The sequence below is a fragment of the Nomascus leucogenys genome, chromosome 9 (assembly GCF_006542625.1).
Source record: "Nomascus leucogenys isolate Asia chromosome 9, Asia_NLE_v1, whole genome shotgun sequence".
NCBI classification, from domain to species: domain Eukaryota; kingdom Metazoa; phylum Chordata; class Mammalia; order Primates; family Hylobatidae; genus Nomascus; species Nomascus leucogenys.
The window spans coordinates 107,521,048-107,545,250 of record NC_044389.1 but is presented as its reverse complement, the minus strand read 5'-3'; the positions used below and the strand labels follow the sequence as shown (position 1 = coordinate 107,545,250).

At 39.0% G+C, this 24,203-nt stretch overlaps 1 protein-coding gene across 6 annotated transcripts in view; it reads right to left on the bottom strand.

The window, feature by feature from the left end:
• Positions 1–3,672: 3,672 nt before the first annotated feature.
• Positions 3,673–24,203, bottom strand: part of KIN (Kin17 DNA and RNA binding protein) — a 35,785-nt gene continuing 15,254 nt past the window's right edge. The window contains exons 8-14 of one of the 6 annotated variants that reach the window (XR_004031771.1): positions 20,364–20,493; positions 17,204–17,254; positions 14,863–14,931; positions 13,593–13,692; positions 11,016–11,116; positions 5,115–5,232; positions 3,673–4,763 (exon numbers count right to left, since the gene is read on the bottom strand). Coding sequence is in view for 5 of the 6 variants with exons in the window: in XM_030819336.1 (XP_030675196.1) it covers positions 10,950–11,116; positions 13,593–13,692; positions 14,863–14,931; positions 17,204–17,254; positions 20,364–20,493 (517 nt within the window). In the remaining variant the exon portion in view is untranslated. Of the gene's footprint in view, positions 5,233–5,295; positions 5,329–6,400; positions 7,313–10,767; positions 11,117–12,521; positions 12,579–13,592; positions 13,693–14,862; positions 14,932–17,203; positions 17,255–20,363; positions 20,494–24,203 lie in introns of those variants that run through there. The other 5 variants (XM_030819337.1, XM_030819338.1, XM_003257620.1 and 2 more) reach the window with 5 other exon arrangements.

The following is a 24,203-nucleotide window of genomic DNA, read 5'->3' as shown; positions in this document are numbered from 1 at the left end:
GTGCATGTCACTATGCCTGGCTAATTTTTATTTTTTGCAGAGACGATGTCTCGCTATGGTGCCCAGGCTGGTCTCAAACTCCTGGGCTCAAGTGATTCTCCCGCCTCAGCCTTCCAAATTGCTGGGATTACAGGTGTGAGCCACCATGCCCAGCTGATCATTTCACTGCTGTTGAGTCTCAGGCCCTCAACCTTGCAGATCGCGTCCATTTTTCCACTGCTAGTTACATGGGAAGTACGATTATGAGAGGGTTATATGGTGAGCACAGAATACGAATGGGGGTTACTTGATCTTAGGTGCTTTGTAGAGATTTATACTAAAGCCCTGTTGCCCTCTGTAGAGATTTATACTAAAGCAAGAATAGCCTTGCTGTGGTGCCTGTGATAGCCCAGTATTTTTAGCCAAAATTCTCTTCATAATGTTGGTCCCTGGGTCCCTTTTGAGTTTCTGAGGCCTGGATTAGCCAGAGTTCTCCAGAAAAACAGAACCCATAGGAGATTTATAATAAGGATTGGCTCATGTGATTATGGAGGCTTGTAAATCCAAAATCTGCAGAGTAGGCTGATGGTACAGAAGACCCAGGGAGGAGCCAGTGTTCCAGCTCAAAAGCCATCAGGCAGGAAGAGCTGATGCTGCAGATGAAGTTCAAAGGCCGTAGACTAGAGAATCCCCTCTGACTTGGGGAGGTCAGCATTTTTGTTCTATTCAGGCCTTTGACTGATTAGACGAGGCCCACCCACACGAGGGAGGGTGATTTGCTTTACACTTTTTTTTTTCCTTGAGATGGAGTCTCGCTTTGTTGCCCAGGCTGGAGCACAGTGGCGCAATCTCGGCTCACTGCAACCTCCACCTCCAGAGTTCAAGTGATCCTCCTGCCTCAGCCTCTCAAGTAGCTGGGATTACAGGTGTGAGCCACCATGCCCAGCCCCACTTGTTTTTGTTGGTCCCAAATTCTGCACATATTTAAAATCGCTCAGGATGTTACCTCAGATGGCTAATTATACACACTGTTAATGTTGCTAAATGAATTCTGAATCATAGTTCCAAATTCTCTGGAAGCCCTCTGTGTCTGTGAATCAAGTTTCACACAAATTTAATATACCTTGAACACAGCATCTTTTTTAGTACTCCTGGTAGAACTGTTATTTCATTTGCATTTAAACCATTTCTGAGTAATACCACTTCCATGTTAAATCTTAGACTTTATTTCAAATAAAGTAGTAAATTATGTTCTAACAAAAGGCCAATGACATTTATAAGGCAGAATAAAATAAGCAACAAATTTAAAGCAAAACTAGGTTACTTTATGCTGTCTGCATTTGTATAGTGGATTTTGGTGCGAAGATGCAAGTCTGAACCACTGTAATTCTGTGCTTTCCCGTGTTTACAACTTTCCTTAAAAAATCAATTCCTAAAATGAACGTATTTTCAAAAGTCAAATTGCAGAACTTGCACTTTAAAAAAGCTTTTTAAAGGCACATCTTTATGCATCTTCCTTTCTGTAATCTGGTAAAAATCATTTTTCATTTTAGAGGCAAAACTTTTTTTTGGACATATCCAACCCATATTTGAAAAAGCAAGTGAGCACCTCTAAACCTAATTGCAAAATCTTAAGGAAATGTGATTGTTTCTAGAAGCTAAAGATTACTGGCCGGGCGTGGTGCCTCATGCCTATAATCCCAGCACTTTCGGAGGCCAAGGCAGGAGCATCACTGGAGGCCAGGAGTTCAAGACCAGCCTAGGCAACATAGTGAGACTCCCATCTCTTCATAAAAACAAATAAAAATAAAGATAACCTTAGTGCTGAGGAGGTAAACAGCACTACCTCTTAGTTTTCTTCTTCTGTAAGAAGTGCTCACCTATGATACACTTTTGAAAAATCTACTGCCTCTTTTCCATTTCCTATTTCAAAAATAGAAAAATATTAAATATTAGAATGCTAATATTCAACATAAATTTCAAAAGTGAGATTTTAGCATTAACTCTGTTATTTGGTTAAAATCTTGAATTTAAAACTTCTACCTGTAGATATTAAGTTTAGCTTCTTAGTATTTTACTTGTGCACAGTGGTCTTAAAAGTAATAATGAAAACCTTGGGGTGTACATTTATATGTGGTAATAGAGTTCTATCAAAAGAAACTGCAGCTTTACAGGATCACTTACTACCATCAAGTGGCATCTTCTCTTTAGCCTTATCCCAATTGAAGGAGATATAAGTGACTCCAAAGGCCCAGTAAAATCAAAGTAAAAATTACCCGGCCATCTAGGTACATAGAGATGCTTGTATGCTATAAGAACTTAGTGTTATTTTTCTTCACTTTTTCACACTGGCTGAGTCTACTTCTTGGTAACTTTTCCCAAAATAACCACAGAAGAGAAAACAAAAACCTCCAGGATGGCTCCCTTAAGTGGCATAATTATTCAGTTATCTAATTAACATTTCTAGAGTCACTGCAGTCAACCTAATGACTAACTTGTAATCAAGGCTGATCATATTCTGGCTGGGCGTGGTGGCTCACGCCTGTAATCCTGGCACTTTGGGAGGCCAAGGCAGGCAGATCACCTGAGGTCAGGAGTTTGAGACCAGCCTGACCAACGTGGCGAAACCATGTCTCTACTAAAAATACAAAAATTAGCTGAGCCTGGTGGCATGCACCTGTAATCCCAGCTACTCAGGACGCTGAGGCAGGAGAATCGCTTAAACCCAGGAGGCAGAGGTCGCAGTGAGCCAAGGTCGCGCCACTGCACTCCAGCCTGGTCAACAGAGTGGGACTCTGTCTCAAAAAAAAAAAAAAAAAAAGGCTGATCATATTCTAATCCTGTGATTCCATCTTACCCAAGTAGGAACTGAGGTGTATACTGGTATCAGTGAACAGTTTCTCAGGCCCAGCAGTCAGGGCAGATTTTCAAGTAGCTGCTATACATGATCAAGTTTCTCTTACTGGCCTATCATTTCATTTGATTATCATTGAACACTGTCTGTCAATTCCTATAACACATACCTTGGGTCTCTATCTGCTTCTCACTCATATCTCCAGCACCTAGTACAATGGCTTACCTACTGAAGGCACTCCATAAATGCTGGCTGAATGAATTTGATGCAATCATGTCAGAAAAAATTGAAACTGAGAGGCAGTTAGAAGTAGATGCCAGAAGACAAAGGAAAAATCAGCAAATGAGATTTAATGAGATTCTAATGAAGAAAACAGGGAATTTGGTCTCTCAGGACAACAAAACCAACAATTTGATATGACCTCAAGTCAGCTGTTAAAAAAGAATAGCTTAAAACAAAATGAGAAGACAAGCCACTGACTGAGAGAAAATATTTGCAAAAGACACATTTGATAAAGAACACAACTGAAATATACAAAGAACTCTTAAAATTCAACAATAAGAAAATGAGTAACCCAATTAAATAATGGGCAAAAAAACCTGAAAGACGTCTCACCAAAGAAGATATACAGGTGGCAAATAAGCCCATGAAAAGATGCTCCACATCATACTTCATCAAAGAAATGCAAATTAAAGCAACGACAAGATTCCATTGTACACCTATTAGGATGGCCAAAATCCAGAACACTGACAACATCAAATGCTGGTGGAGATGCAGAGCGACAGGAACTCTCATTCATTGCTTGTTTGAATACAAAATGGTACAGTCACTCTGGAAGACAGTTTGGTAGTTTCTCAGAAGACACCTGGCATATGATCCAGCAACTGTGCTCTTTGGTCTTTATGTAAATAAGTTGAAAACGTCTATCCACAAAAAACCTGCACACAGATGTTTGGAGCAGCTTTATTCATAATTTCCAAACCTTGTAAGCAACCAAGATATCCTTCAGTAGGTGAGTGCATAAACTGTGGTGCCTTCAGACAACAGAATATTATTCAGTGCTAAAATGAAGTGTGCTATCGAGCCACAAAAACCTAAGCAAAACAACATGGAGGAACCTTACATGCGTATGTTCTACTAGGTGAAAGAAGCCAATCTGAAAAAGCCACACACTGTATGACTCCAATTATATGATCTTCGATGGAGACAAAACAAGGGAGACAGTAAAAAGATCAGTGGTCAGCAGGGATTTGGGGGGAGACAGGGTACAGACAGAACACAGGAAACTTCTAGGGCAGTGAAACTGTTCTGTGTGATACTACAGTGGCAGATACATGTCATTACACATTTGTCAAAACCCACAGAAACTGCTCTAAAAAGTCTATGTTTGAAAAAAAGAAAAATAGCTTATGATGCTTCAAAAATAAAAGTCTAATATGAGACCTGTTGTTAGTTATCTGCAGTCATTTTGCTTAGCATAAACTCTATCAAGCTCTACAAACTCAGAGGGAAAAAACTACTGTCAAGTCTATAATCATATTTTTATGCTTCAGATATTTTTCATTGAATTTAACCTCAAGTAGGCTACCTCATTTCATTCTGAAATAATTTCAGAAAGACGTTGGAGAATTAAATGTGGGAGGCAGACATGAAACATTTTTTCTCTGAAGAAAACCACCGAGTTGATTCCAAACTTACATATTTGGGGGAGGCATATGTAATTTGTCAGGTTTTACTCATCACTATTTGTTATCAGGGAGAACCAGTCTCCTTTTCTAAATTCTTCAGACCAGATTCTTAGTAGTCCAGGCTCAACTTCTTGGCTCCGTTTCCAGACATGACCACTCACTGCCATTTATTCAATACCTACTATGTGCTGGACTTCGTGTCTGATGCTTTATATGTATTTTCTCTAGGTCTCACATCAACCCTGCCAAAAAACATTTTGACAATTTATACATTAAAAACATCGCAATTAAAGAACATTAACATTCTAATATTACAAAGCCAATGAACAGAACTGCCAGAATTTGATCTAAAGATGGCCCACACCCAAAACGCAGCTGCTTTCCACAATGGGCTGTCAGGTTACTTTGGAAAAACCTTAATTCATCCCTGAAGAACATTTTCTGTAAAGCTACTGACATCATCCTATTAGTATTTCTTTACTGCCTCTTACATTTCTGTAACAGCGTATGTTCTCCCACCTTCTGAGAATAGAAGCTATCAACCCTCCCTGACTCTCAGTTAAAGAGAGATATCCCAGGGGTTGGCATCGTACCTGTGTCTGACGTCAGCTTATTCCCATCCTCATGTTTGAAGTGATCATCCTGGTATGGTCTGTTTTTTGTTTGAACTCTTGTAGAAGATCAACTCAGGCAAGGTGTGGCAGCCCACACCTGTAATCACAACATTTTAGGAGGCCAAGGCAGGAGGACTGTTTGAGCTCAAGAGTTTGAGACCAGCCTGGGCAACATAGCAAGATCTCGTCTTTACTAAAAATAAAAAAAAAAAAAAAAAAATTAGCCAGGCATGGTAGTGCATGCCTGTAGTCCCAGCTACTCGGGAGGCTGAGGTGGGAGAATCAATGACCTAAGCCCAGGAGGACGAGGCTGCAGTGAGCCATGATTGTGCCACTTCACTCCAGGCTGGGTGACATAGCAAGACCCTATCTCAAAAAAGAAAAAAAAAAGAGGCCAGGCGCGGTGGCTCATGCCTGTAATCCCAGCACTTTGGGAGGCTCAGGCAGGCAAATCACAAGGTCAAGAGATCGAGACCATCCTGGCCAACATGGTGAAACCTCATCTCTATTAAAATTACAAAAATTAGCTGGGCGTGGTGGCGCATGCCTGTAGTCCCAGCTACTCAGGAGGATGAGGCAGGAGAATGGCTTGAACCGGGGAGGTGGAGGTTGCAGTGAGCCAAGATTGCACTACTGCACTCCAGCCTGGGCAACAGAGTGAGACTCCGTCTCAAAAAAAAAAGAAAAAGAAAAGATAGATCATCTCTCTCTTCCTGGTGCTGCTGAAGGGTAAGATGTAAACCTAGAATGCCCAAGAACGTAAACGTAGAGAGCCAGCACAAGAAGCCAGAGACAGAGCACGAGCCCTGGGAAGGCTGTTCCCACTCAGTCCCGCTGTCTTGGAAGCTAGCGTCTGCTCCTTTCAGTCATGTGCACTACAAATATCCCTCCGCTTATCCTTTGGCACAGGCAAGTGTGGGTTTCCTGTATTTTGCATTTCCTAATAATATACTGCCCTACTTATTTCAAACTATATCGTTAGGCAGGGTGCTGTGGCTCATGCCTGCAATCCTAGCACTTTGGGAGGCTGAGGCAGGAGGATCGCTTGAGCCCAGGAGTTTGAGAGCAGCCTGGGCAACATAGTGGGACCCTGTCTCTAAAAGTAAAAAAATTAAAAACAAATAAAACCATATAGTCCAACATTGCTGGTAGAACTGTAAAATGGTATAGCTGCTCTGGAAGAGTTTGGCAGAATCGAAAGCTTCTGTTCACATAAAATCCTGTAAATGGATGATCATGGCAGCATTATTCACAATAGCCAAAAAGTAGAAACAATCCAAATGTTTATCAAGTGATGAATGGATAAACAAAATATGGTACGTCCATACAGTGGAATATTACGCAGCCATAAAAAGAAATGAAGCACACCTACATGCCACCACATGGATAAACCTTGAAAACATGATGCTAAGTGTAAGAAGCCAGTCATAAAAGATCACATATTACATGATTCCATTTATAAGGAATGTCCAGAAATGGCAAATCCATACAGATGGAAAGTACATTAGTGGCTGCCTAGGGCTAGGGCAGAGGGGAAAAATAGCGATTGACTGTTACAGGGTTTCATTTTGGGGTATGAAAGTGTTTTAAAATCACACAGTGGTGATGGTTGCACAACTCTGCAAAGTACTAAAACCCGCTGAATTGTATGTATATTTTAAATGCGTGATCTGTATGGTATACGGATTATGACCATAATAAAGCTGCTTCTATATTTATAGTTTGATGTTTAAAATTTAATTACACTTATAGTTCAACTTGACTACTCTACTACTGAAAATATAGAGTGTATGAAGGATTTCCTCCAATTACATGATTCTAAATTGTCATATATAAAACACTTTATAATAACATTCTTTAATGAAGATATAAATTCATCAAGTAAATTACAAAGGAAACAAAAATAACAAGGACAAAATTACATCGTTTTGATACTTCATGAGACATAATTAAATTGTTCTCAAAGGTTAGCTGAACAACTATACAGTAATATTTTCAAAAACCTGTTTCTTTTATACAAAAGAATACCCTAACACAGTAGAGTCTCATAATGCCTTGGCGAACACCAATTTGATGCTTTAAGATTTTAATGGATTGTTAACAAATTTTCAAACTCAGGCAAGTTTAGAAATGTCTTCATATTGAATTCCTTCAACTCTGCGTCCTTTTAAAGGGCCCTACAAATTAAAATAATTTAAAAGAAGGTTAAAAACACACATTCCTAAAAGACAAAAAAATGACACCATACTTATGGACACAAATTTGCCTTTTCCGTATCCCTAAAATACCATTAAGGTAGTTAACATTTGTATACATCTGTGAATTTTAAGAATAATCTATGGCATTCTCATGAAGAACTACCGTATTTTCTTCTGTGACATCTGACATACGTTATCAATAGATATTGTGGCAGAGACCTACTAGCTGTTCAGTATCTCCTCTGCTTCCTGGATAAATAGCTAATTTCCTACCTCCCTTGTGGTTAACTGTGGCTACGCATGGAGCTCTAGCCCATGGAAGCAAACAGAAGTGATGGTCCAGACATGCTATCCCCGACACACAATCTGCCAAGCTCCTTTTGCCTGCCCAATGCACACAGACATGGCAACTGGAGATGCCACTTCAGGGCAGTACAGCCACTAGCTGAAAGGACCCTGGGTTCATAAATCGCCACTTAGAAAAGAGTTCCCTGATCAGAAATACCCATTTGGGGTTTTTAGAGTGAAATGTTAACTTTTACCATGTTTGTGCCATTGTCCATTTGGGGTTTTCTTTTTTTTATAGGAAATATCATTTTGTAAGCATTACAGATACTCAAACATGTTTGTCTAGGTTGGCTGTGATAGTTACACTGGTCTAGATTATAAAAAAGAGTCCAACTTTAAATTTATTTTCTTCTTTCATATTGAACAAAGAGGGAAAGAGGAAAACTTAATTAATGAAAGATATTTTCTATCACAAAAGCGGACATAACCTGGGAACACAGAGGCTAAGAATATGGGCTGTGGACCTACACTCCCCAAGTTCAAACCTCACTTTCAACAATTGATTTAACCTCTCTGTCCTTCAGTTTCCTCTCTGTGCCTTATTATCTCCTAGTGGAAATAATAGTAATGTCTGTATGATTGGGTTGTTGGGAAATATAAACGAGTTATTTCATATAAAGTGACTAGACCTGGAATTTAATATGAGAGCTCAATAATTTTCAACTCTAATTATTATTTAATCTTTTGTTTAAAATTTGAGAGTTGGGTCGGGCACAGTGCTCACGTCTGTGATCCCAGCACTTTGGGAGGCCGAGGCGGGTGGATCACCTGAGGTCAGGAGTTTGAGACCAGCCTGACCAACATGGTAAAACCCTATTGCTACTAAAAATATAAAAATCAGCTGGGTGTGGTGGCACACACGTGTAATCCCAGCTACTTGGCAGACTGGAGCAGAATAATTTCTTGAACCCAGAGGCAGAGGTTGCAGTGAGCTGAGATCGCGCCATTGCACTCCAGCCTGGGCGACAGAGCGAGACTCTGTCTTGAAAATAAATAAATAAAATAAAATAAAATAAAAATAAAATTTGACAGTTAATCCTCTCCCTTGCAAAATATAACATGATGATGATGATGATAATGATGATGACAATAATGATGACTCTAACCCTAGAACTGAGATTTTAACATTTTTTTACTGCTTTCCTTAACAACAAATAATTATCAGATTTAAAGGAATTAAGTTCCCAGATAAAGTATAACCTAGGTTGGATTTTTCATTATCATGTTTAATGGTCTATGGTTAATCATATTTTTCTGATAAGTACCATAAATCTGGAGAGTAAGAAGGGAGCCAGACATTTGGGCTTATAGGGCAAATAGCTAAAAAGCTGAGGCTATTTAGGAACAATTTATTGGATGTTAAAAATCTGCTTGATATATGCATAAATTTCAAATATTATCAATGACATGAAAACTTAAGGTGCCAGAAATGATAAAAATAACCACTTGCAAAGTGTGATGACACATGCACATACAGAGATTCTTTTTTTTTTTTAATGAGGACAGGCTGAAGAAAAGAAAAAAAATTAGGAGATAGATTCCCCTTTTTTTTTTGAGACGGAGTCTCACTGTCACCCAGGCTGCAGTAAGTGGCAAAATCTCGGCTCACTGCAACCTCTGCCTCCCAGGTTCAAGCGATTCTCCTGCCTCAGTCTGCCAAGCTGGGACTTCAGGCATTTGCCACTGCACCCAGCTAATTTTTGTATTTTTAGTGGAGACGGGGGTTTCTCCATGTTGGCCAGGCTGGTCTCGAACTCCTGACCTCAGGTGATCCGTCCGCCTCGGCCTCCCAAAGTGCTGGAATTACAGGCATGAGCCACCATGCCCAGCTGGTAGATTCTCTCTTCTAAAACAAGTACATGTTTTTTGCAATCAAGTAGAAAGGCTTTTCACATGGATTTGCTCCTAAGTTCTACCTCAGTACATAAGATGAAACTGGGTCTACAGTGCAGAAGGTGAGAAATTAGCTTTTGATGAATGGACACAACCTGCGAACCAAAGGTATCGAGATGGAACTCAACACAGCCTCAACAGTAATCAGTTGTTTTGTGTTTCCCTGAGATGAAAACATGAAACAGGATCTGCATTTGATAGCACTATGAAATTAATAAGGTAAGTTTCATGCATGGTCCATGCAAAAAAAAAAAAAGAAAAGAAATAAGGGAAGGATAAGCAAGTTGTCAAGGAAATACTGGATTTTCTATTGCCTTATGCTGACAGAGTCAGAGAAAATCTAGTCTTTTGTTAAAACTCAATCTGCTAATTTAGTCAGACTGACATGTTCCTCAATGCCAAGTAAGAGTCCTTTTTCCCTTTTTCCCCTTAGTTTACATTAGTAACAGTTAGCGAGTAACAGTTTCTAGGTTAGCATTATCAGGATCAGAAAAAAAAAGAAAAGAAAAGCTTGATTTACTGAAATGAGAATTCTCTCAAATAAGGACCTAAATGGTTTTTCCAGAAAACCTTCCTAGACACAAATTCTCTCACAGGTCCATGGGCTTAGGGGGCCTATAAACTCCCCAAGAGAACAAATAAAATTTGGCAATTATGTGCAATGTTTTGAAGAGTCTAAACTTTCATTAAACTCTCTAAGTGATCTATTACTCCCAAGCTCCCCCAGAGATGCTAAAATTGACTGTACTGGAGATGAAAAATTCTTTTGTTTAGCATCAAAGATATGCAGTGCAGTAGTTCAGAGTTCTAAAAGGAAACTTTCTTTCTGAAGGTATCTCAGACCTCACTCACAGACCTGTCAGTGAAATATCAGTTCTAAGTCAATAACCAACTTTATTTGTAAGTCAGAGTTCTTTAAATTACTGTAGTGATCTCCGCTACCTTAAATCCTTTATGAAAAAAGGGAAGACATTTTAAAAAGTGGTTGACCTCTGTTGTTCCCTCCCTCTTGACAATGAGTCTACTTCCCCCACTAACTTTACTATGCCAAATTGAGTTTTATATTCGATATGAGGGGAAAAAAGGATATAAAACTGTACCTGCTATACACACTTTCATAAAACACCAAGATTGGAAAGGAACAGACCCAAATATTAATGGGGTTTATTGTTGGGCTGGGGGATTATGATTAATTTTTATAATTATTTATATTAAATTTTTTGGGGGTTTTATGCATGAGTACACATTTCTTTTGTAATCAGAAAATAAAATACTTTAGCAATGGCAGAGTCACTGGAGAAAATAAGCTTACAGATTTCCAAATAGGATAGAAGGCTAACAAAAAACTCAAATTCTAAAATAAAGAACAATCCAATTAAAAAGAACTATGGCACATTTTTAAAGCATTTTGAAATTTCTGTCTTTGTGTAAACAAACTTACAGTTTCAATGACGATAGTAGCTGAAAAAGTCTTCTCATTGATGGATTCTAGGGTACCTTCATTTCCTCTGTAACCTCCATTTAAAACTAGAATTCTTTTTCCTATGATGGAAAAGAATATAAAAATTAATGTGAAGAAATATCTCCACTTTTCTTCTAACTTGTTACAGCAAAATGTACTACACCGAATAAACATAATAAAAAACAAAACCCTTTTTCTTAGAAGTTCTCAATCACTTAAGAAGTGTGTAGTATTTTAGTGCAGTGTATGGATACTTTCACTACTCGAGCATTCTAAAGACTTCTCATTTTTCCCCCAATTATTTGTTAAAGGAATATATATGTTTTACTTTTAGACTGCAAAGAATATAAGGTACTTGGAGAAAATGTTCAGAGTCCGGAAGTAATCAGAGAAAATTTAGCTTACTTTGTCTCTTTGCAAAATTCATAAGATGGTTTGGCAGTTTTACAAAAATTTAAACTTATACCTAACACGTGACTGAGCCATTCTATGTATTTACCCAAGAAAAAAGAAACCAGATATCCACACGAAGCTTTGTACATATATGTTCACAGTAGTTTTATTTTTAACAGCCAAAAGCTGTAAATAAGCCAAATGTCTATCAATAGATAACTGGATAAACGAAGTGGTACAGCAGTCCACCCTTATCCCAGGTTCTGGTTACTCTCAGTCAGCATGGTCCAAAAATAGGTGTGTACAGTACAATAAAATATTTTGAGAGAAAGAGACCACATTCACGTAACTTTTATTATAGTATATATTATAATTGCTCTATTTTATTATTAGTTATTATTCTCAATGTTTTACTGTGTCTAATTCATAAGTTAACCTTTATTATAGGTATGTATGTAGGAAAAAAACATAGTATATGTAGTGTTTGGTATTATCCATGGTTTCAGGCATTCACTGGTGGTCTTGGAAGGTATAGGATAAGGGGGGAATACTGCATATCCATACAATGACATACAGCAAGAAAAAAGAATGAACTACAGATACATCCCACCACATAGGTGAATCCAAAATAATTATGCTGAGTGAAAGTAGCCAGACCAGAAAACAGGATACATTTATATTTATAGAAACTTAATTTATATAAAATTCTAGAAAAATATGAACTGAACTATAGTGACAGAAAGCATGTCAGCAGATGCCGAGGAAGACAGAGGATGCAGGAGCAGAAGGGAGGAGGGAGGCATTAGAGAGGGAAATTAGGGGATCTAGTCATCATCTTGATTGTAGTGATGGTTTTATGGAAGTAGGCACATGTTCAAACTTATCAAATTATATACTTTACATATGTGTGATTTATTGTACATCAATTCTACCACAATAAAGCTAACACAAATTTTTCTAATCTGTAAAAAGAATTTTTACTTTAGGGGGAAAAAGAATAAAGAATATGATAATTGGAAGTTCCAGAGACTGATGTTATCACTACATTGGCAATGACACCCCCAGGAAGATTTTGAGTCAGAGGTAAACAACCTGGTCAAAGTAGTGTTTGTACTCAGATACGGATAAGTTTCCAAAAGGCAAAGACACCTAAGGGGAACAAAAGCAAAATAACACAGACTTTCACTTGACTATCGCAGAGAGCTAAACAAATACATTACAGATTGAACATTCCTAATCTGAAAATTTGAAAAGCTCCAAAATCTAAAATCTTTTGAGTGCTGACATCATGCCACAAGTGGAAAATTCCACACCTGACCTCCTGTGACAGGTCACTGTCAAGATGCAATCAAAATTACTTAAAATATTGTATAAAATTACCTTCAGGCTATGTGTGTAAGGTGTATATAAAACATAAATGAGGATGAGTACGGTGGCTCACACCTGTAATTCCAGCCCTTTGGGAGGCTGAGGTGGGTGGATCACTTGAGGTCAGGAGTTTGAGACCAGCCTAGCCAACATGGTGAAGCCCCATCTTTACTAAAAATACAAAAATTAGCCAGATGTGGCGATGCATGCCTGTAGTCCCAGCTACTTGGGAGGCTAAGGCAGGAAAACTGCTTGGCCCGAGAGGTGGAGGTTGCAGTGAGTCAAGATCGTGCCACTACACTCCAGCCTGGGTGACAGAGTGAAACTGTGTCTCAAAAATAAATAAATAAATAAAAATAAAATAAAACATAAATCAATTTCATGTTAAGACATGGGTTCCAATCCTAAGATATCCAATTATGTATATGCAAATTCCAAAATCCAAAATTGGAAACACTTCTGGTCCAGGCATTTCAGATGAGAGATTCTCAACCTATAACCATAAGCCTAATATAACAAATGCTATCCATATATGTCTACGTTTTGCTCCAGGAAAAAAAAAAAAAAAAGTATTCCAGGAAAGGAAAATCCATTGATGCCACAAAACAGCTTCATCAGAGAGCCAGTAAACTACAATGCCCTTGAATCCAATGAGAGATGAGTTACCCTGGCAGTTAAGGTCGCCAAGACAGAAAAATAACTACAACCATCAAGTACTGTCAAAATACAGTGGTTTAAAAATGGAACCGCTCATTTTGATGGCATATGTATTAAATGGTCTGCAAACAGATTTACCTGGTGCTGGAATTACTGTCTCTAAATGAGTCTGGTCAAGTTTCAGCTTGTCTCCAGAATCAATCATCTTTACAACAGCCGTATATTTGTCAATTACTTCCTGTCATGTAAAATGAACACTTTTATAATAGAAGAAATATGTGCACACTCATTTAAAAGGTCAAAAGCAAGTGAAATGAAGACAAATAAAATATCAATCAAAAGGATGAGCAACTCCTTCTACAAATGACAATTTTCTAGATTGCATACATGATTTCCCAGTCTATGGTTCTCAATAAAGAACTCAATTCAAAGCTTAGTAAAGGTTTTCATCTGGAAAGAATAACAGATTGGTGGTCCTGGAATAAGACTTTAAGAAATCTAACAAGAGGGGTAGTATTGCCTAGCTTAATGTACAGTAGAAGAAGGGCAATAGGCATGCACAAGGCTGGGTGCTAGAATAAAACTAAATTTAGGAAAGGCAAAAAGGGAGAAAAGGCCTAGAATACTGATACAAACTTTAAAATCTCAGAGTAGGCCGGGTGCGGTGGCTCACACCTGTAATCCCAGTACTTTGGGAGGCTGAGGCAGGTGGATCACCTGAGGTCAGGAGTTTGAGACCAGCCCGGCCAACTTGGCGAAACCCCGTCTCTACTAAAAATACAAAAGTTAGCCAGGTGTGGTGGCGGGCGCCTGTAATCCCAGCTACTCGGGAGGCTGAGGCAGGAGAATCACTTGAACCTGGGAGGCAATGGTTGCAATGAGCCGAGATCGCATCACCGTACTCCAGCCTGGGCAACAGAGCCAGACGCTGTCTCAGAAATAAAAATAAAAATAAAAATAAATAAAATCCCAGAGTAGCCAAAAGACAGTTTCTCAAGCAAAACACAAGAAGTCCTCATAAGACCTCTGACAGAATAATTATTAGGCTGGTGTAAAAGTAATTGCAGTTTTTGCCATTACTTTTAATATATGGCCTATCATTAAAAAATAAAATACATTTTACTGACAAGCAAGGCATGCATGCTGAGGTTTTAAGGAGTTGCTGACGGGACTTCATACATACAATCTGTCCTAGTAAGAAAACAGATCAACGTTGAGTATAAACTATGGAAGAAAAAGAAATATTTCTCCAACAATCATGAATTCAGCTTCCATTTCATGGAATAATCAAGAATTTTAGACACAATACTTCTGCTACTAGGACTTGATTTTCAAGAAATACCAAAATAGCTTCACTCAGTGACCCAAGCTTTTTTCACAAATTCCATTCATAATTGCATGTCCTTACCTTAACAATAGCCTTTTTCTTATGATATTTCTCTCCCAGTTTCTTGGTTATAATTTTCACAATAATTTCCTAGGAAATAATAACAAAAAAGAGATGAAAGGAAAGACAGAAGTGATTATTTGTAATTTACTTCTTCCTTTTAAACTATGTTCACCCAAAACCACAGGAAAATGTAACTGCCCTGCCAAATAAGAAATGCTGGAGTTCTCTGCCTTCCCTACAATGAAAAACATTTCCTTAGCAATCTTTTATTCCTTCTTCCCCTTTCTGTTCAACGTGGTTAGCAAGAGGAAAAAATATATATACATATATATACAAAATGTCTGATTTCTACATTGAAGATTTCTGGAAATCTAGGACTGTTATCCGTAAATCAACTGTAATCGGTAAATCTCAACTCTAGTACTTCATGTCTTTCGTAGATAGTTTCTTTCCATTGCAGGAAGTGAAAAGCACTGAGTTGTTCACTGCTGATAAAAACTCAGATTGCAAGAGACTCACTGGAAATTGCAAGGCACTGAGCCTTCAAGCTTATGCAGGACAGTTCTCACTATGCCCCTTTCTCATTAAGTTGCTTTGAATTTTCATACAAATGGGATTCCTCCAGATTAGTTATAGCTAAAGGTATTGTTCTTCTGACCATCTAATTCTCAAATGGGAGGGAAATCTGGGCTTACTTCTTATGAATGAATTCAGAGTTTGCTTCTTTACCATTTTTTCCTGATTTGGATTAGTTGTCTAAAAACTAATAATGAAAATTAAATTGCCTAACAATGCAATATTCACTACAATGATTCTATATTTGCTACTTCAAGTGAATATATCAAAGAGATGGTCAAGTATTTCATAAAGCCATGCTTAAAATCATACTGCTTTAGGAAGGACTTTGGGGAGAGGGTATTTCATAGTAGAAAGATATGTTTATGGAAAAATGTGAATGGTCTTATTCTGAAATCTCTCTTTTAAGACTTTCTAAATGAAGCCAATTAATGCCAACACAACTTCTCCAATTTAGTCATACTATTTTCTGGGCTAATTTCTCAAAGGCTCTCATGGGTTCACACTCTAGTAATTGGAAGATAATTCATTACATCACTGTACTTATTGGCCCTTGTCCACAGTAGATCTGTTAAAAATCTTTCCTTTCTGAGTTTAAAAACTAGGCACAGTGGGCCAGGTGTGGTGGCTCACGCCTGTAATCCCAGCACTTTGGGAGGCTGACGCAGGTGGATCACCCGAGGTCTGGAGTTTGAGACCAGCCCGATCAACATGGAGAAACCCCGTCTCTACTAAAAATACAAAATTAGCCGGATGTGGTGGCCCATGCCTGTAATCTTAGCCACTAGGGAGGCTGAGGCAGGAGAATTGCTTGACGTCAGGAGGCAGAGATTACGGTGAGCTGAGATCGCGCCATTGCACTCCAGCCTGGGCAACGAGAGCGAAACTCCATTTCAAAAAAAAAAAAAAATTAGGCACAGTGGCTCGGGCCAGTAATCCTAACACCCTGGGAAGTCGAGGCAGGAGGATCACTTGAGGCTACTATGTTGACCAGCCTGGGCAAAAGAGTAAAACCTTGTCTCTACAAAAAATACAAAAATTGGCAGGGTATTAGTGGTGCATGCTTGTAGTCCTAGCTACTCTGGAAGCTGAGGTGGGAGGATCGCTTGAGGCCAGGAGTTTCAGACCAGCCTGGTCAATAGAGCAAGACCCTGTCTCTATTTAAAAATAAAAAAAAGAATAAGACACTCTGAAAGTTTTACGAAAATGTCCCATCTCAGTTAAGTCTAAAATATGGCATCAATAAATAATCATTTTAAAATATTGTTAAATGTTTAAAAACTATTTTTAAATTATTTTAAAACAATAAGCAATAATAAATAAGCAATAAAATATAAAACTCCCTTGAGTTTGTGAAATTAAAGCTTGCTTTTCTCCACAATGTACCTATTAATAAATGGACATTCTAGTTCCAATAAGTTGTAAATTGAAAACCAACACTTGAGCATTTACAGTTCTACTTTTTGAACTCGTTTCTGAAAACATAACCTTTTGTCTTATAGCGAAAATTGAAAATTCCTGGCTCAAATTCAAGATGTCCATAAACAAGTTTAGTACTAAACTTAAAGAACATTATTAGTCTATAAGCATGAAGTAACTCTCCAATAGAGGTGCAACCAATAATTAAAGATCTAATAGGAAGAAAAGTCATTGTAAGTTATAACTAACTCTATCTATATAGAACATACGTGTTTGAAAAGTTTAGTTACTTATACCAAATGCTAGTTAAATCATTCACTTAAATATACGTTTAGAACTTAAGAAACTCCAGCTGAATACTTACAGGCTGTAGCCAGTAGTCTGTTCGGGCAGTTCTTTTCTTTTCCTCTTCAATCTGTAGAACACATAATGTCTTAAAATTATCTCCCTAAAATCCTCGCTGGATTTCAAAATACTATTCTATTTAGCAAAATAACACCATAAAACTGTGAAGTCTTCTACTTCACAGAAGACCAATGACATAATTTGCGAGCTCTGATAAATAAACATTATTTGTCATTAGTTTTTGATTTAAAAAAAACTTGCATTTTAAAAAGTATATAATAAAGCAAGTCAACTGACCTAGGAAGCAAACAGACACAACTCCTATTCAGCTGCAAGACCAGCCAGTACCTGCCCTCACCCACTTTCTCCCATATGACTGTCAGAAGCTGGAAAAGAGGCCACGTTTTCATGCAGTAAAATCGTAACACATGGATCAATGTAGCACAGCGTGGTTAAGTATACAGCCTGGTAGCAAACAGGGGGTTCCCTGTTTGAAAATGACAGTAAAGCTCATGAATGAAAGGGAAGAAAAATACCACCAAGAGATAAATAAATGAGAGTGACCAAAAGAAAAGAGCGCTGTCTGGCTGTATGGCGAAAATATCGAATCTTTTTCTTTCTCAACTGCTTACAGTTAACCCTAAGTACCAATTTTCAATGGGATCAAACAATGTAATAATCCCTTGGTTGATTCGAAACCTCATTTTAGGCTGGGCGCAGTGGCTCATGCCTGTAATCCCAGCACTTTGGGAGGCCGAGGTGGGTGGATCACGAGGTCAGGAGTTTGAGACTAGCCTGGCCAAAACGGTGAAATCCTGTCTCTACTAAAAGTACAAAAATTAGTCAGGCATGGTGGTGCATGCCTGTAGTCCCAGCTACTCGGGAGGCTGAGACATGAGAATTGCCTGAACCCTGTGAGGCAGAGGTTGCAGTGAGCTGAGGTCACATCGCTGCACTCCAGACTGGGCCATAGAGTGACACTCCATCTCAAAAAAAACAAACAAAAAAAACCCTCATTTTAAATCCTTCAACTTTTCAACAATATTCTAAAATTAGTATGCATTATATTTAAAGAAGGTCAATTTGGCTTTCCATTTTACTTTGAATAAAATTAAACTTAAAAAATCCCTGTCACAGCATGTAAGACCTCTGTGGTGTTGGCCCTCCTGGCTCTCTGACCTCAAATGCCACCAGGTGCTTGCTGCACTCCAGTCCTGTGGGCCTTTCCTTCAGATGCTTGATCGTTCCTGTCTAGGCACTGTTCACAGGATCTCTCCCCAGGCCCTACCCTCATACCTCCTTGGCACTCAGCGTTTTGTGATCACTCACTGGTTCACTGCTGAGCAGCTCTGTCGTTAGAATGAAAGCTCCATGACTAACAAGGACTGTTTTTCTTTCTACTATACAGACCTGGGGCCTTGCACAATGTGCAGCATGTAACAGTGACTCAGTTTCATAGTATATTCATCTTGTATTATACTTGAAGTTTTTTAGATCGTCCTGAATGATGTGAGAACTAGGAACAGAGAAGATTAACAGCCAGCCGGGTGCAGTGGCTCACACCTTGTAATCCCAGGACTTTGGGAGGCCGAGGCGGGCAGATCACCTGAGGCCAGGAGTTCAAGATCAGCCTGGCCAGCATAGTGAAATCCCGCCTCTACTAAAAATATAAAAAATTAGCCAGGCATGGTGGCAGGTGTCTGTAATCCCAGCTACTCAGGAGGCTGAGGCAGGAGAATCACTTGAACCTGGGAGGTGGAGGGTGCAGTGAGCTGGGATTGCACCACTGCACTCCAGCCTGAGCGACAGAACACAGAGCAGGACTCCGTCTCAAAAAAAATAAAAAACAAAAAACAAAGACTGAATGGCATTTTCTATCCCTTCACAATGAAGATGAAAAGAAATGAGGAGACAGAGGAAATAATATTAAAGAAAAAAAGTTAGCTTCTTGTATCCATTTACTCTTTCTCTTCTATCCTGCCTCTTCTCCTTTCCCACTTATTTTCTTAATTCATTGATAAGGTAGGCTATGTGTTAGAATGGAGAAGGGGATAGTTAGGAATATATTAAGAACCTCCTGCAGAATTACTCTAAAGTCTTGGGTAGATTTAGAGCCCAAATATGGCCCTAAATATGGATAATCATGTATTTCCAGTGATTTTTCACATAGACTTAGCCATCAGGCTAAATCAAATTAAAACCGTGTCACACTGGGCCAGGTGCAGTGGCTCTCACCTGTAATCCCAGCAATTTGGGAGGCCAAGATAGGCATATCATTTGAGGTCAGGAGTTTGAGACCAGCCTGGCCAACATGGTGAAACCCTGTCTCTACTAAAAATACAAAAATTAGCCAGGTGTGGTGGCACACATTTGCAATCCCAGCTACTCGGGGAGGCTGAGGCAGGAGAATCTCTTGAACCTGGGGGGTGGAGACTGCAGTGAGCCGAAATTATACCACTGCACTCTGGCCTGGGCAACAGAGAGAGACTGTCTCAACAACAACAACCAGAAAAAAAACATGTCACAGCTTTCTCTTGCTAGCTAGGAGGTGCTAAGTGGAAGTCAAAGTCAACAGGAGAGTAGCGGTTGAAGGAGGGAGGCCAACCACGAAGGACTCCAATTTCTAATTGAAAGGGACCGTAACAGCGCAGGGAGTTTCAAAGACAGCACCTGAGGCATTAAAAGAAACCTATTTAGGTGGAGCATGGTGGCTCATGCCTGTAATCCCAGCATTTAGGAGTCCGAGGTGGGTGGATGACTTGAGGTCAGGAGTTCGAGATCAGCCTGGCAAACACGGTGAAACCCCATCTCTACTAAAAATACAAAAATTAGCTGGGTATGGTGGCAAGTGCCTGCAATCCCAGCTACTTGGGAGGCTGAGCCAGGAGAATCATTTGAACCTGGGAAGCAGAGGTTGCAATGAGCCGAGATTGTGCCACTGCACTCTAGCCTGGGCAACAGAGCGAGACTCCATCTCAAAATAATAATAAATAAATAAATAAATAAATAAACCTATTTAGAGGGGCTCCAACTCCAGTTTGGGAACTGTATGTAGCTAGGTCACTATTCCCTAGTCTGTACATGATAATTTTCCTAATTTTCTATTAATCTAATAAATGGTGAAATGATTTAATTTTCCTTGGGTTCTAAGGTGTCCACATGCAGTCCATAAACTGTACCTCCATTATTTCATCCAGTGCAGATTTCTTTTTCTTCTTTTCTTTAGACTGAGCTGAGCTCTGGGAAGATTCTTTTCGTTTCACTGATGCTGAACTTCCTATCGTCTTCAGTGCACTCGGTCCCAGAGTACTGACGAACAGGAGAACCATGCTTGTTACCAAGAACCATACATAAACCAATGCTTTACGATGTGCAAAATTCACAATATAGAATCAATGTGTGACATATTAATTTACAGGAGATTAGTGAAAACCATGGAGTACCTGTCCACATCTCTTACAGAACTATGAGCACTGTGTGAGCATTTAACCCGTGCTGTCTTTAACTCTCTGTACCTATCAGCACTGTGTGAGCATTTAACCCGTGCTGTCTTTAACTCTCTGTACCTATCAGCACTGTGTGAGCATTTAACCCGTGCTGTCTTTAACTCTCTGTACCACCTGTCTTCCCTCTTACTCTCTTACTTTACTTTCTGTTTTACTCTTTCTCCTCACTCCTTCGGTCAGTGCTACTATACTCTGTATAGCAGAATGATGGTAGGCAGCTTAGGCTTTGGTGTTGAGCAGATCAGGGTTTGAGGCTACTTCTATTAGGACCTGGAGTAGTTCACTTTCCTAAGCCTCAAATCTTCATCTATAAATGAAGATAATAACATGACCCAACTCCTAACTCAAATGCAAGAATTAAATGACATGTTTTCAAATGACCGGTTTAAGTCTAGCATGTTACTCTTAGTTCTGGTTTTGTAAAGCAAAGTTCTCAACGTGTTACTTGAAAGTTTTTAATTGCTCCCGACTGCCCAGAGTTAACAGTATAAATCCTTTTTTTTGAGATGGAATCTCACTCTGTCGCCCTGGCTGGAGTGCAGTGGCACGATCTTGGCTCATTGCAACCTCCGCCTCCCAGGTTCAAGCGATACTCGTGCCTCAGCCTCCCAAGTAGCTGGGATTACAGGCACCCGCCACCACGCTGGGCTAATTTTTGTATTTTTAGTAGAGATGGGGTTTCACAATGTTGGCCAGGCTGGTCTTGAACTCTTGACCTCAGGTGATCCACCTGCCTTGGCCTCCCAAAGTGCTGGGATTACAGGCATGAGCCACTGCGCCTGGCTGACAGTGTGAATTCTAAATTCTTTACTGCCAATATACAACTGTCACCATTGGTCCCAGAATACCATTCTAGTCACCATCCCTGACTTACTATGTACACCAGCCACTAAGAACAATTTGCTATTGACTGAGCCATGCCCTATGCTTTCAGCCTCTGAAAATTTGCACATGCCTTGTTTTATACCTAAAATAATCTCTCCTTTTATCTCCGTTTGTTAAAATTCTTTAAGGTCCATTCTTCATGAGGGTTCTTGGATCTTGCAGTGTTTTGAACTGCCACAGCGCCTTGTGGCATGCATCACATTGCACCTTGTATGATAATCATTTGTATGTATGACTCCTATCTTGTAGTACGGAGGAACCATCTATTTTTTCCTGCAAAGTAGCAGTAACTATCTTGTAACTGACATTAAATAGATGCTCCATTAATATTTGCTGATCAAATGACTTTTACCCATCTAATCATTTAATGTGTCATATTTACAAAAGATGAAGCAAAGGATAAATATTTACACAAAGCTACCATGGAGCTAACCAAGAAAAAAATACATGATAGTAGAGAATACAACAGATTTATTATTTTCCTTTATTTGGACTTTAAAAAATGCATTTAAAGGTAGCATTAGATTGATGAACTGCTGGGTTACTTTAAGCTTGAAGTCAACTAAAACCCCTACTTCTTTTCTCTATGGAGAATTGTAGGTAAGGACTCCGTCACTCTGTTTTTATGGGGGTTGTTTTTCTTTACCTGTCAGGCTTTCCATTTACCTTTGTAAAATTTTACTCACTGGGTTTTGACCTGTAATTCAACCCACTGAACATATATTTAAACTCTGATTCTATTACTGAATGCATTACCCAGGGTGTGAAAACTATAAATAATGGGCATGGGTTTTGAACAGGCCAAATCCATGTAAAGATAAGCTCCTCAACATGCTAGTTAAATGTTCTTTAGATTTAAGTTTACTTTGAACTAGGGATCCAGGGATAATTCAGATCATAATCAACCACAATATGTCTACAAAATAGGCACTAATAACCCTAGCAAAAGAAGAGTTAGGATTAGGTGGTTATTTTGGCTTGAGTGATCACCACTTCCTCGTCTCATGTTCACAAACTACCTATTTCCTATCGTAATCTGTTGGAAATGCTTGTTAATCTATTATTTTCTAAAGATTTTTCCACTTAAAAAAAATATATTTGCTTATTTTTCTGCCTTCTGACTCCTCTACCAATCTCCATGATACCTCAGAGGTTCTCAACAGTGAGTGTCCAAATATTAATACATCTATAAATTATTTCAGTATTTTGGTATTAATCTCAGCTTAGACACTTGAGTTTATTTAAGGCTATTATTTACTCTTCTTAAAACTCAGCTGGGCTGGGCGCAGTGGCTCATGCCTGAAATCCCAGCACTTTGGGAGGCTGAGACAGGTGGATCATTTGAGGTCAGGAGTTTGAGACCAGCCTGACCAACATGGTGAAACCCAGTTTCTCCTAAAAATACAAAAAAATTAGCCGAGCATGGTCGTGCATGCCTGTACTCCCAGCTACTTGGGAGGCCGAGGCAGGAGAATCGCTTGAACTTGGAAGGCAGAGGTTATGGTCAGCCGAGATCATGCCACTGCATCATTAAATGCTTACAATGTGTTAATAATGGGGAAAAAGATGACCAGAAGAGCCCAGGGTGAAGTGGGAAAACAGATGTAAAGGGCATTCCAGGAAGCGGAACAGCAGATGTAAAGGCAAGAAAGGACGAGACCCCAGGCTCATTTAAGAAAGCACAAATCAATGAGCACAGCTGAGAGCAAATGGCAGGAGACACACAGGATCACAAAAGTCACTTAATAGTATGTAAAAAAATTCGAGGTCATCTTAGAGATGCTGAAACCAAGAGATGTTAATAAATGAGTGACATGGTAAGAGCTGAAGTTTAGAAAGGTCCTTTTGCTGGCAATATCAAGATTCCATTAGAAGGGTGAGAGACTGAGACAGGGGTAAGGCAGAGTTAAAATAAAATCAAGGCAAGATATGAATATGAGCAGAATGAAAATGGAAAGTAAGGCTCCTTGAACAGCCCTCATTTTTGCTTTCAGTAACTAGGGTGAATTCTAGCCCTTCTTAAAGGAGATAAAGAAGCCCAAAGGAGAAACGGAAATGAAAATCAAGTAAACTTTTTCAAGCAATAAGGGGGCTCATTTTCGTGCCTCAACATAGCCTAAAATGTCCACTTTACATCATTTAGTTTTTCTAGGTTTTAGATATATAAGAGATATAAATCCACAGGAGAATGAATCCCAAACTATATTATGTACCGTAATCTCAGAGAAAAAAAGTTTTAGATGTCTTTCAGTTTTATTACCTGTGACACTATTTACATACTTATACATATATTGTTCCTTATTCATGGACTCAAGTCACAACATATTAACATAGATAACTTATTAAATAAATTATCAAAATTGGTCAAATAAAACTAATATTTTTACTAATATCAAGGTTTGGCATAGGGGTACAGCAGGCTGAATAGACCCCCAAAAATATCAGGTCCTTATCCCTGAAACCTATCAGTGTTATGTTACCTAAGAAAAGAATCTTTGCAAATGAGGTTAAGTTAAAGATCTCGAGATGAGGAGCTTGGCCTGGACTATCAGGGTGGACCCTAACTATAATCATCCCTTTTCTTGTAAGAGCAAGGTGGAGGGAGATTTGACACCTGGAGGAAAAGGT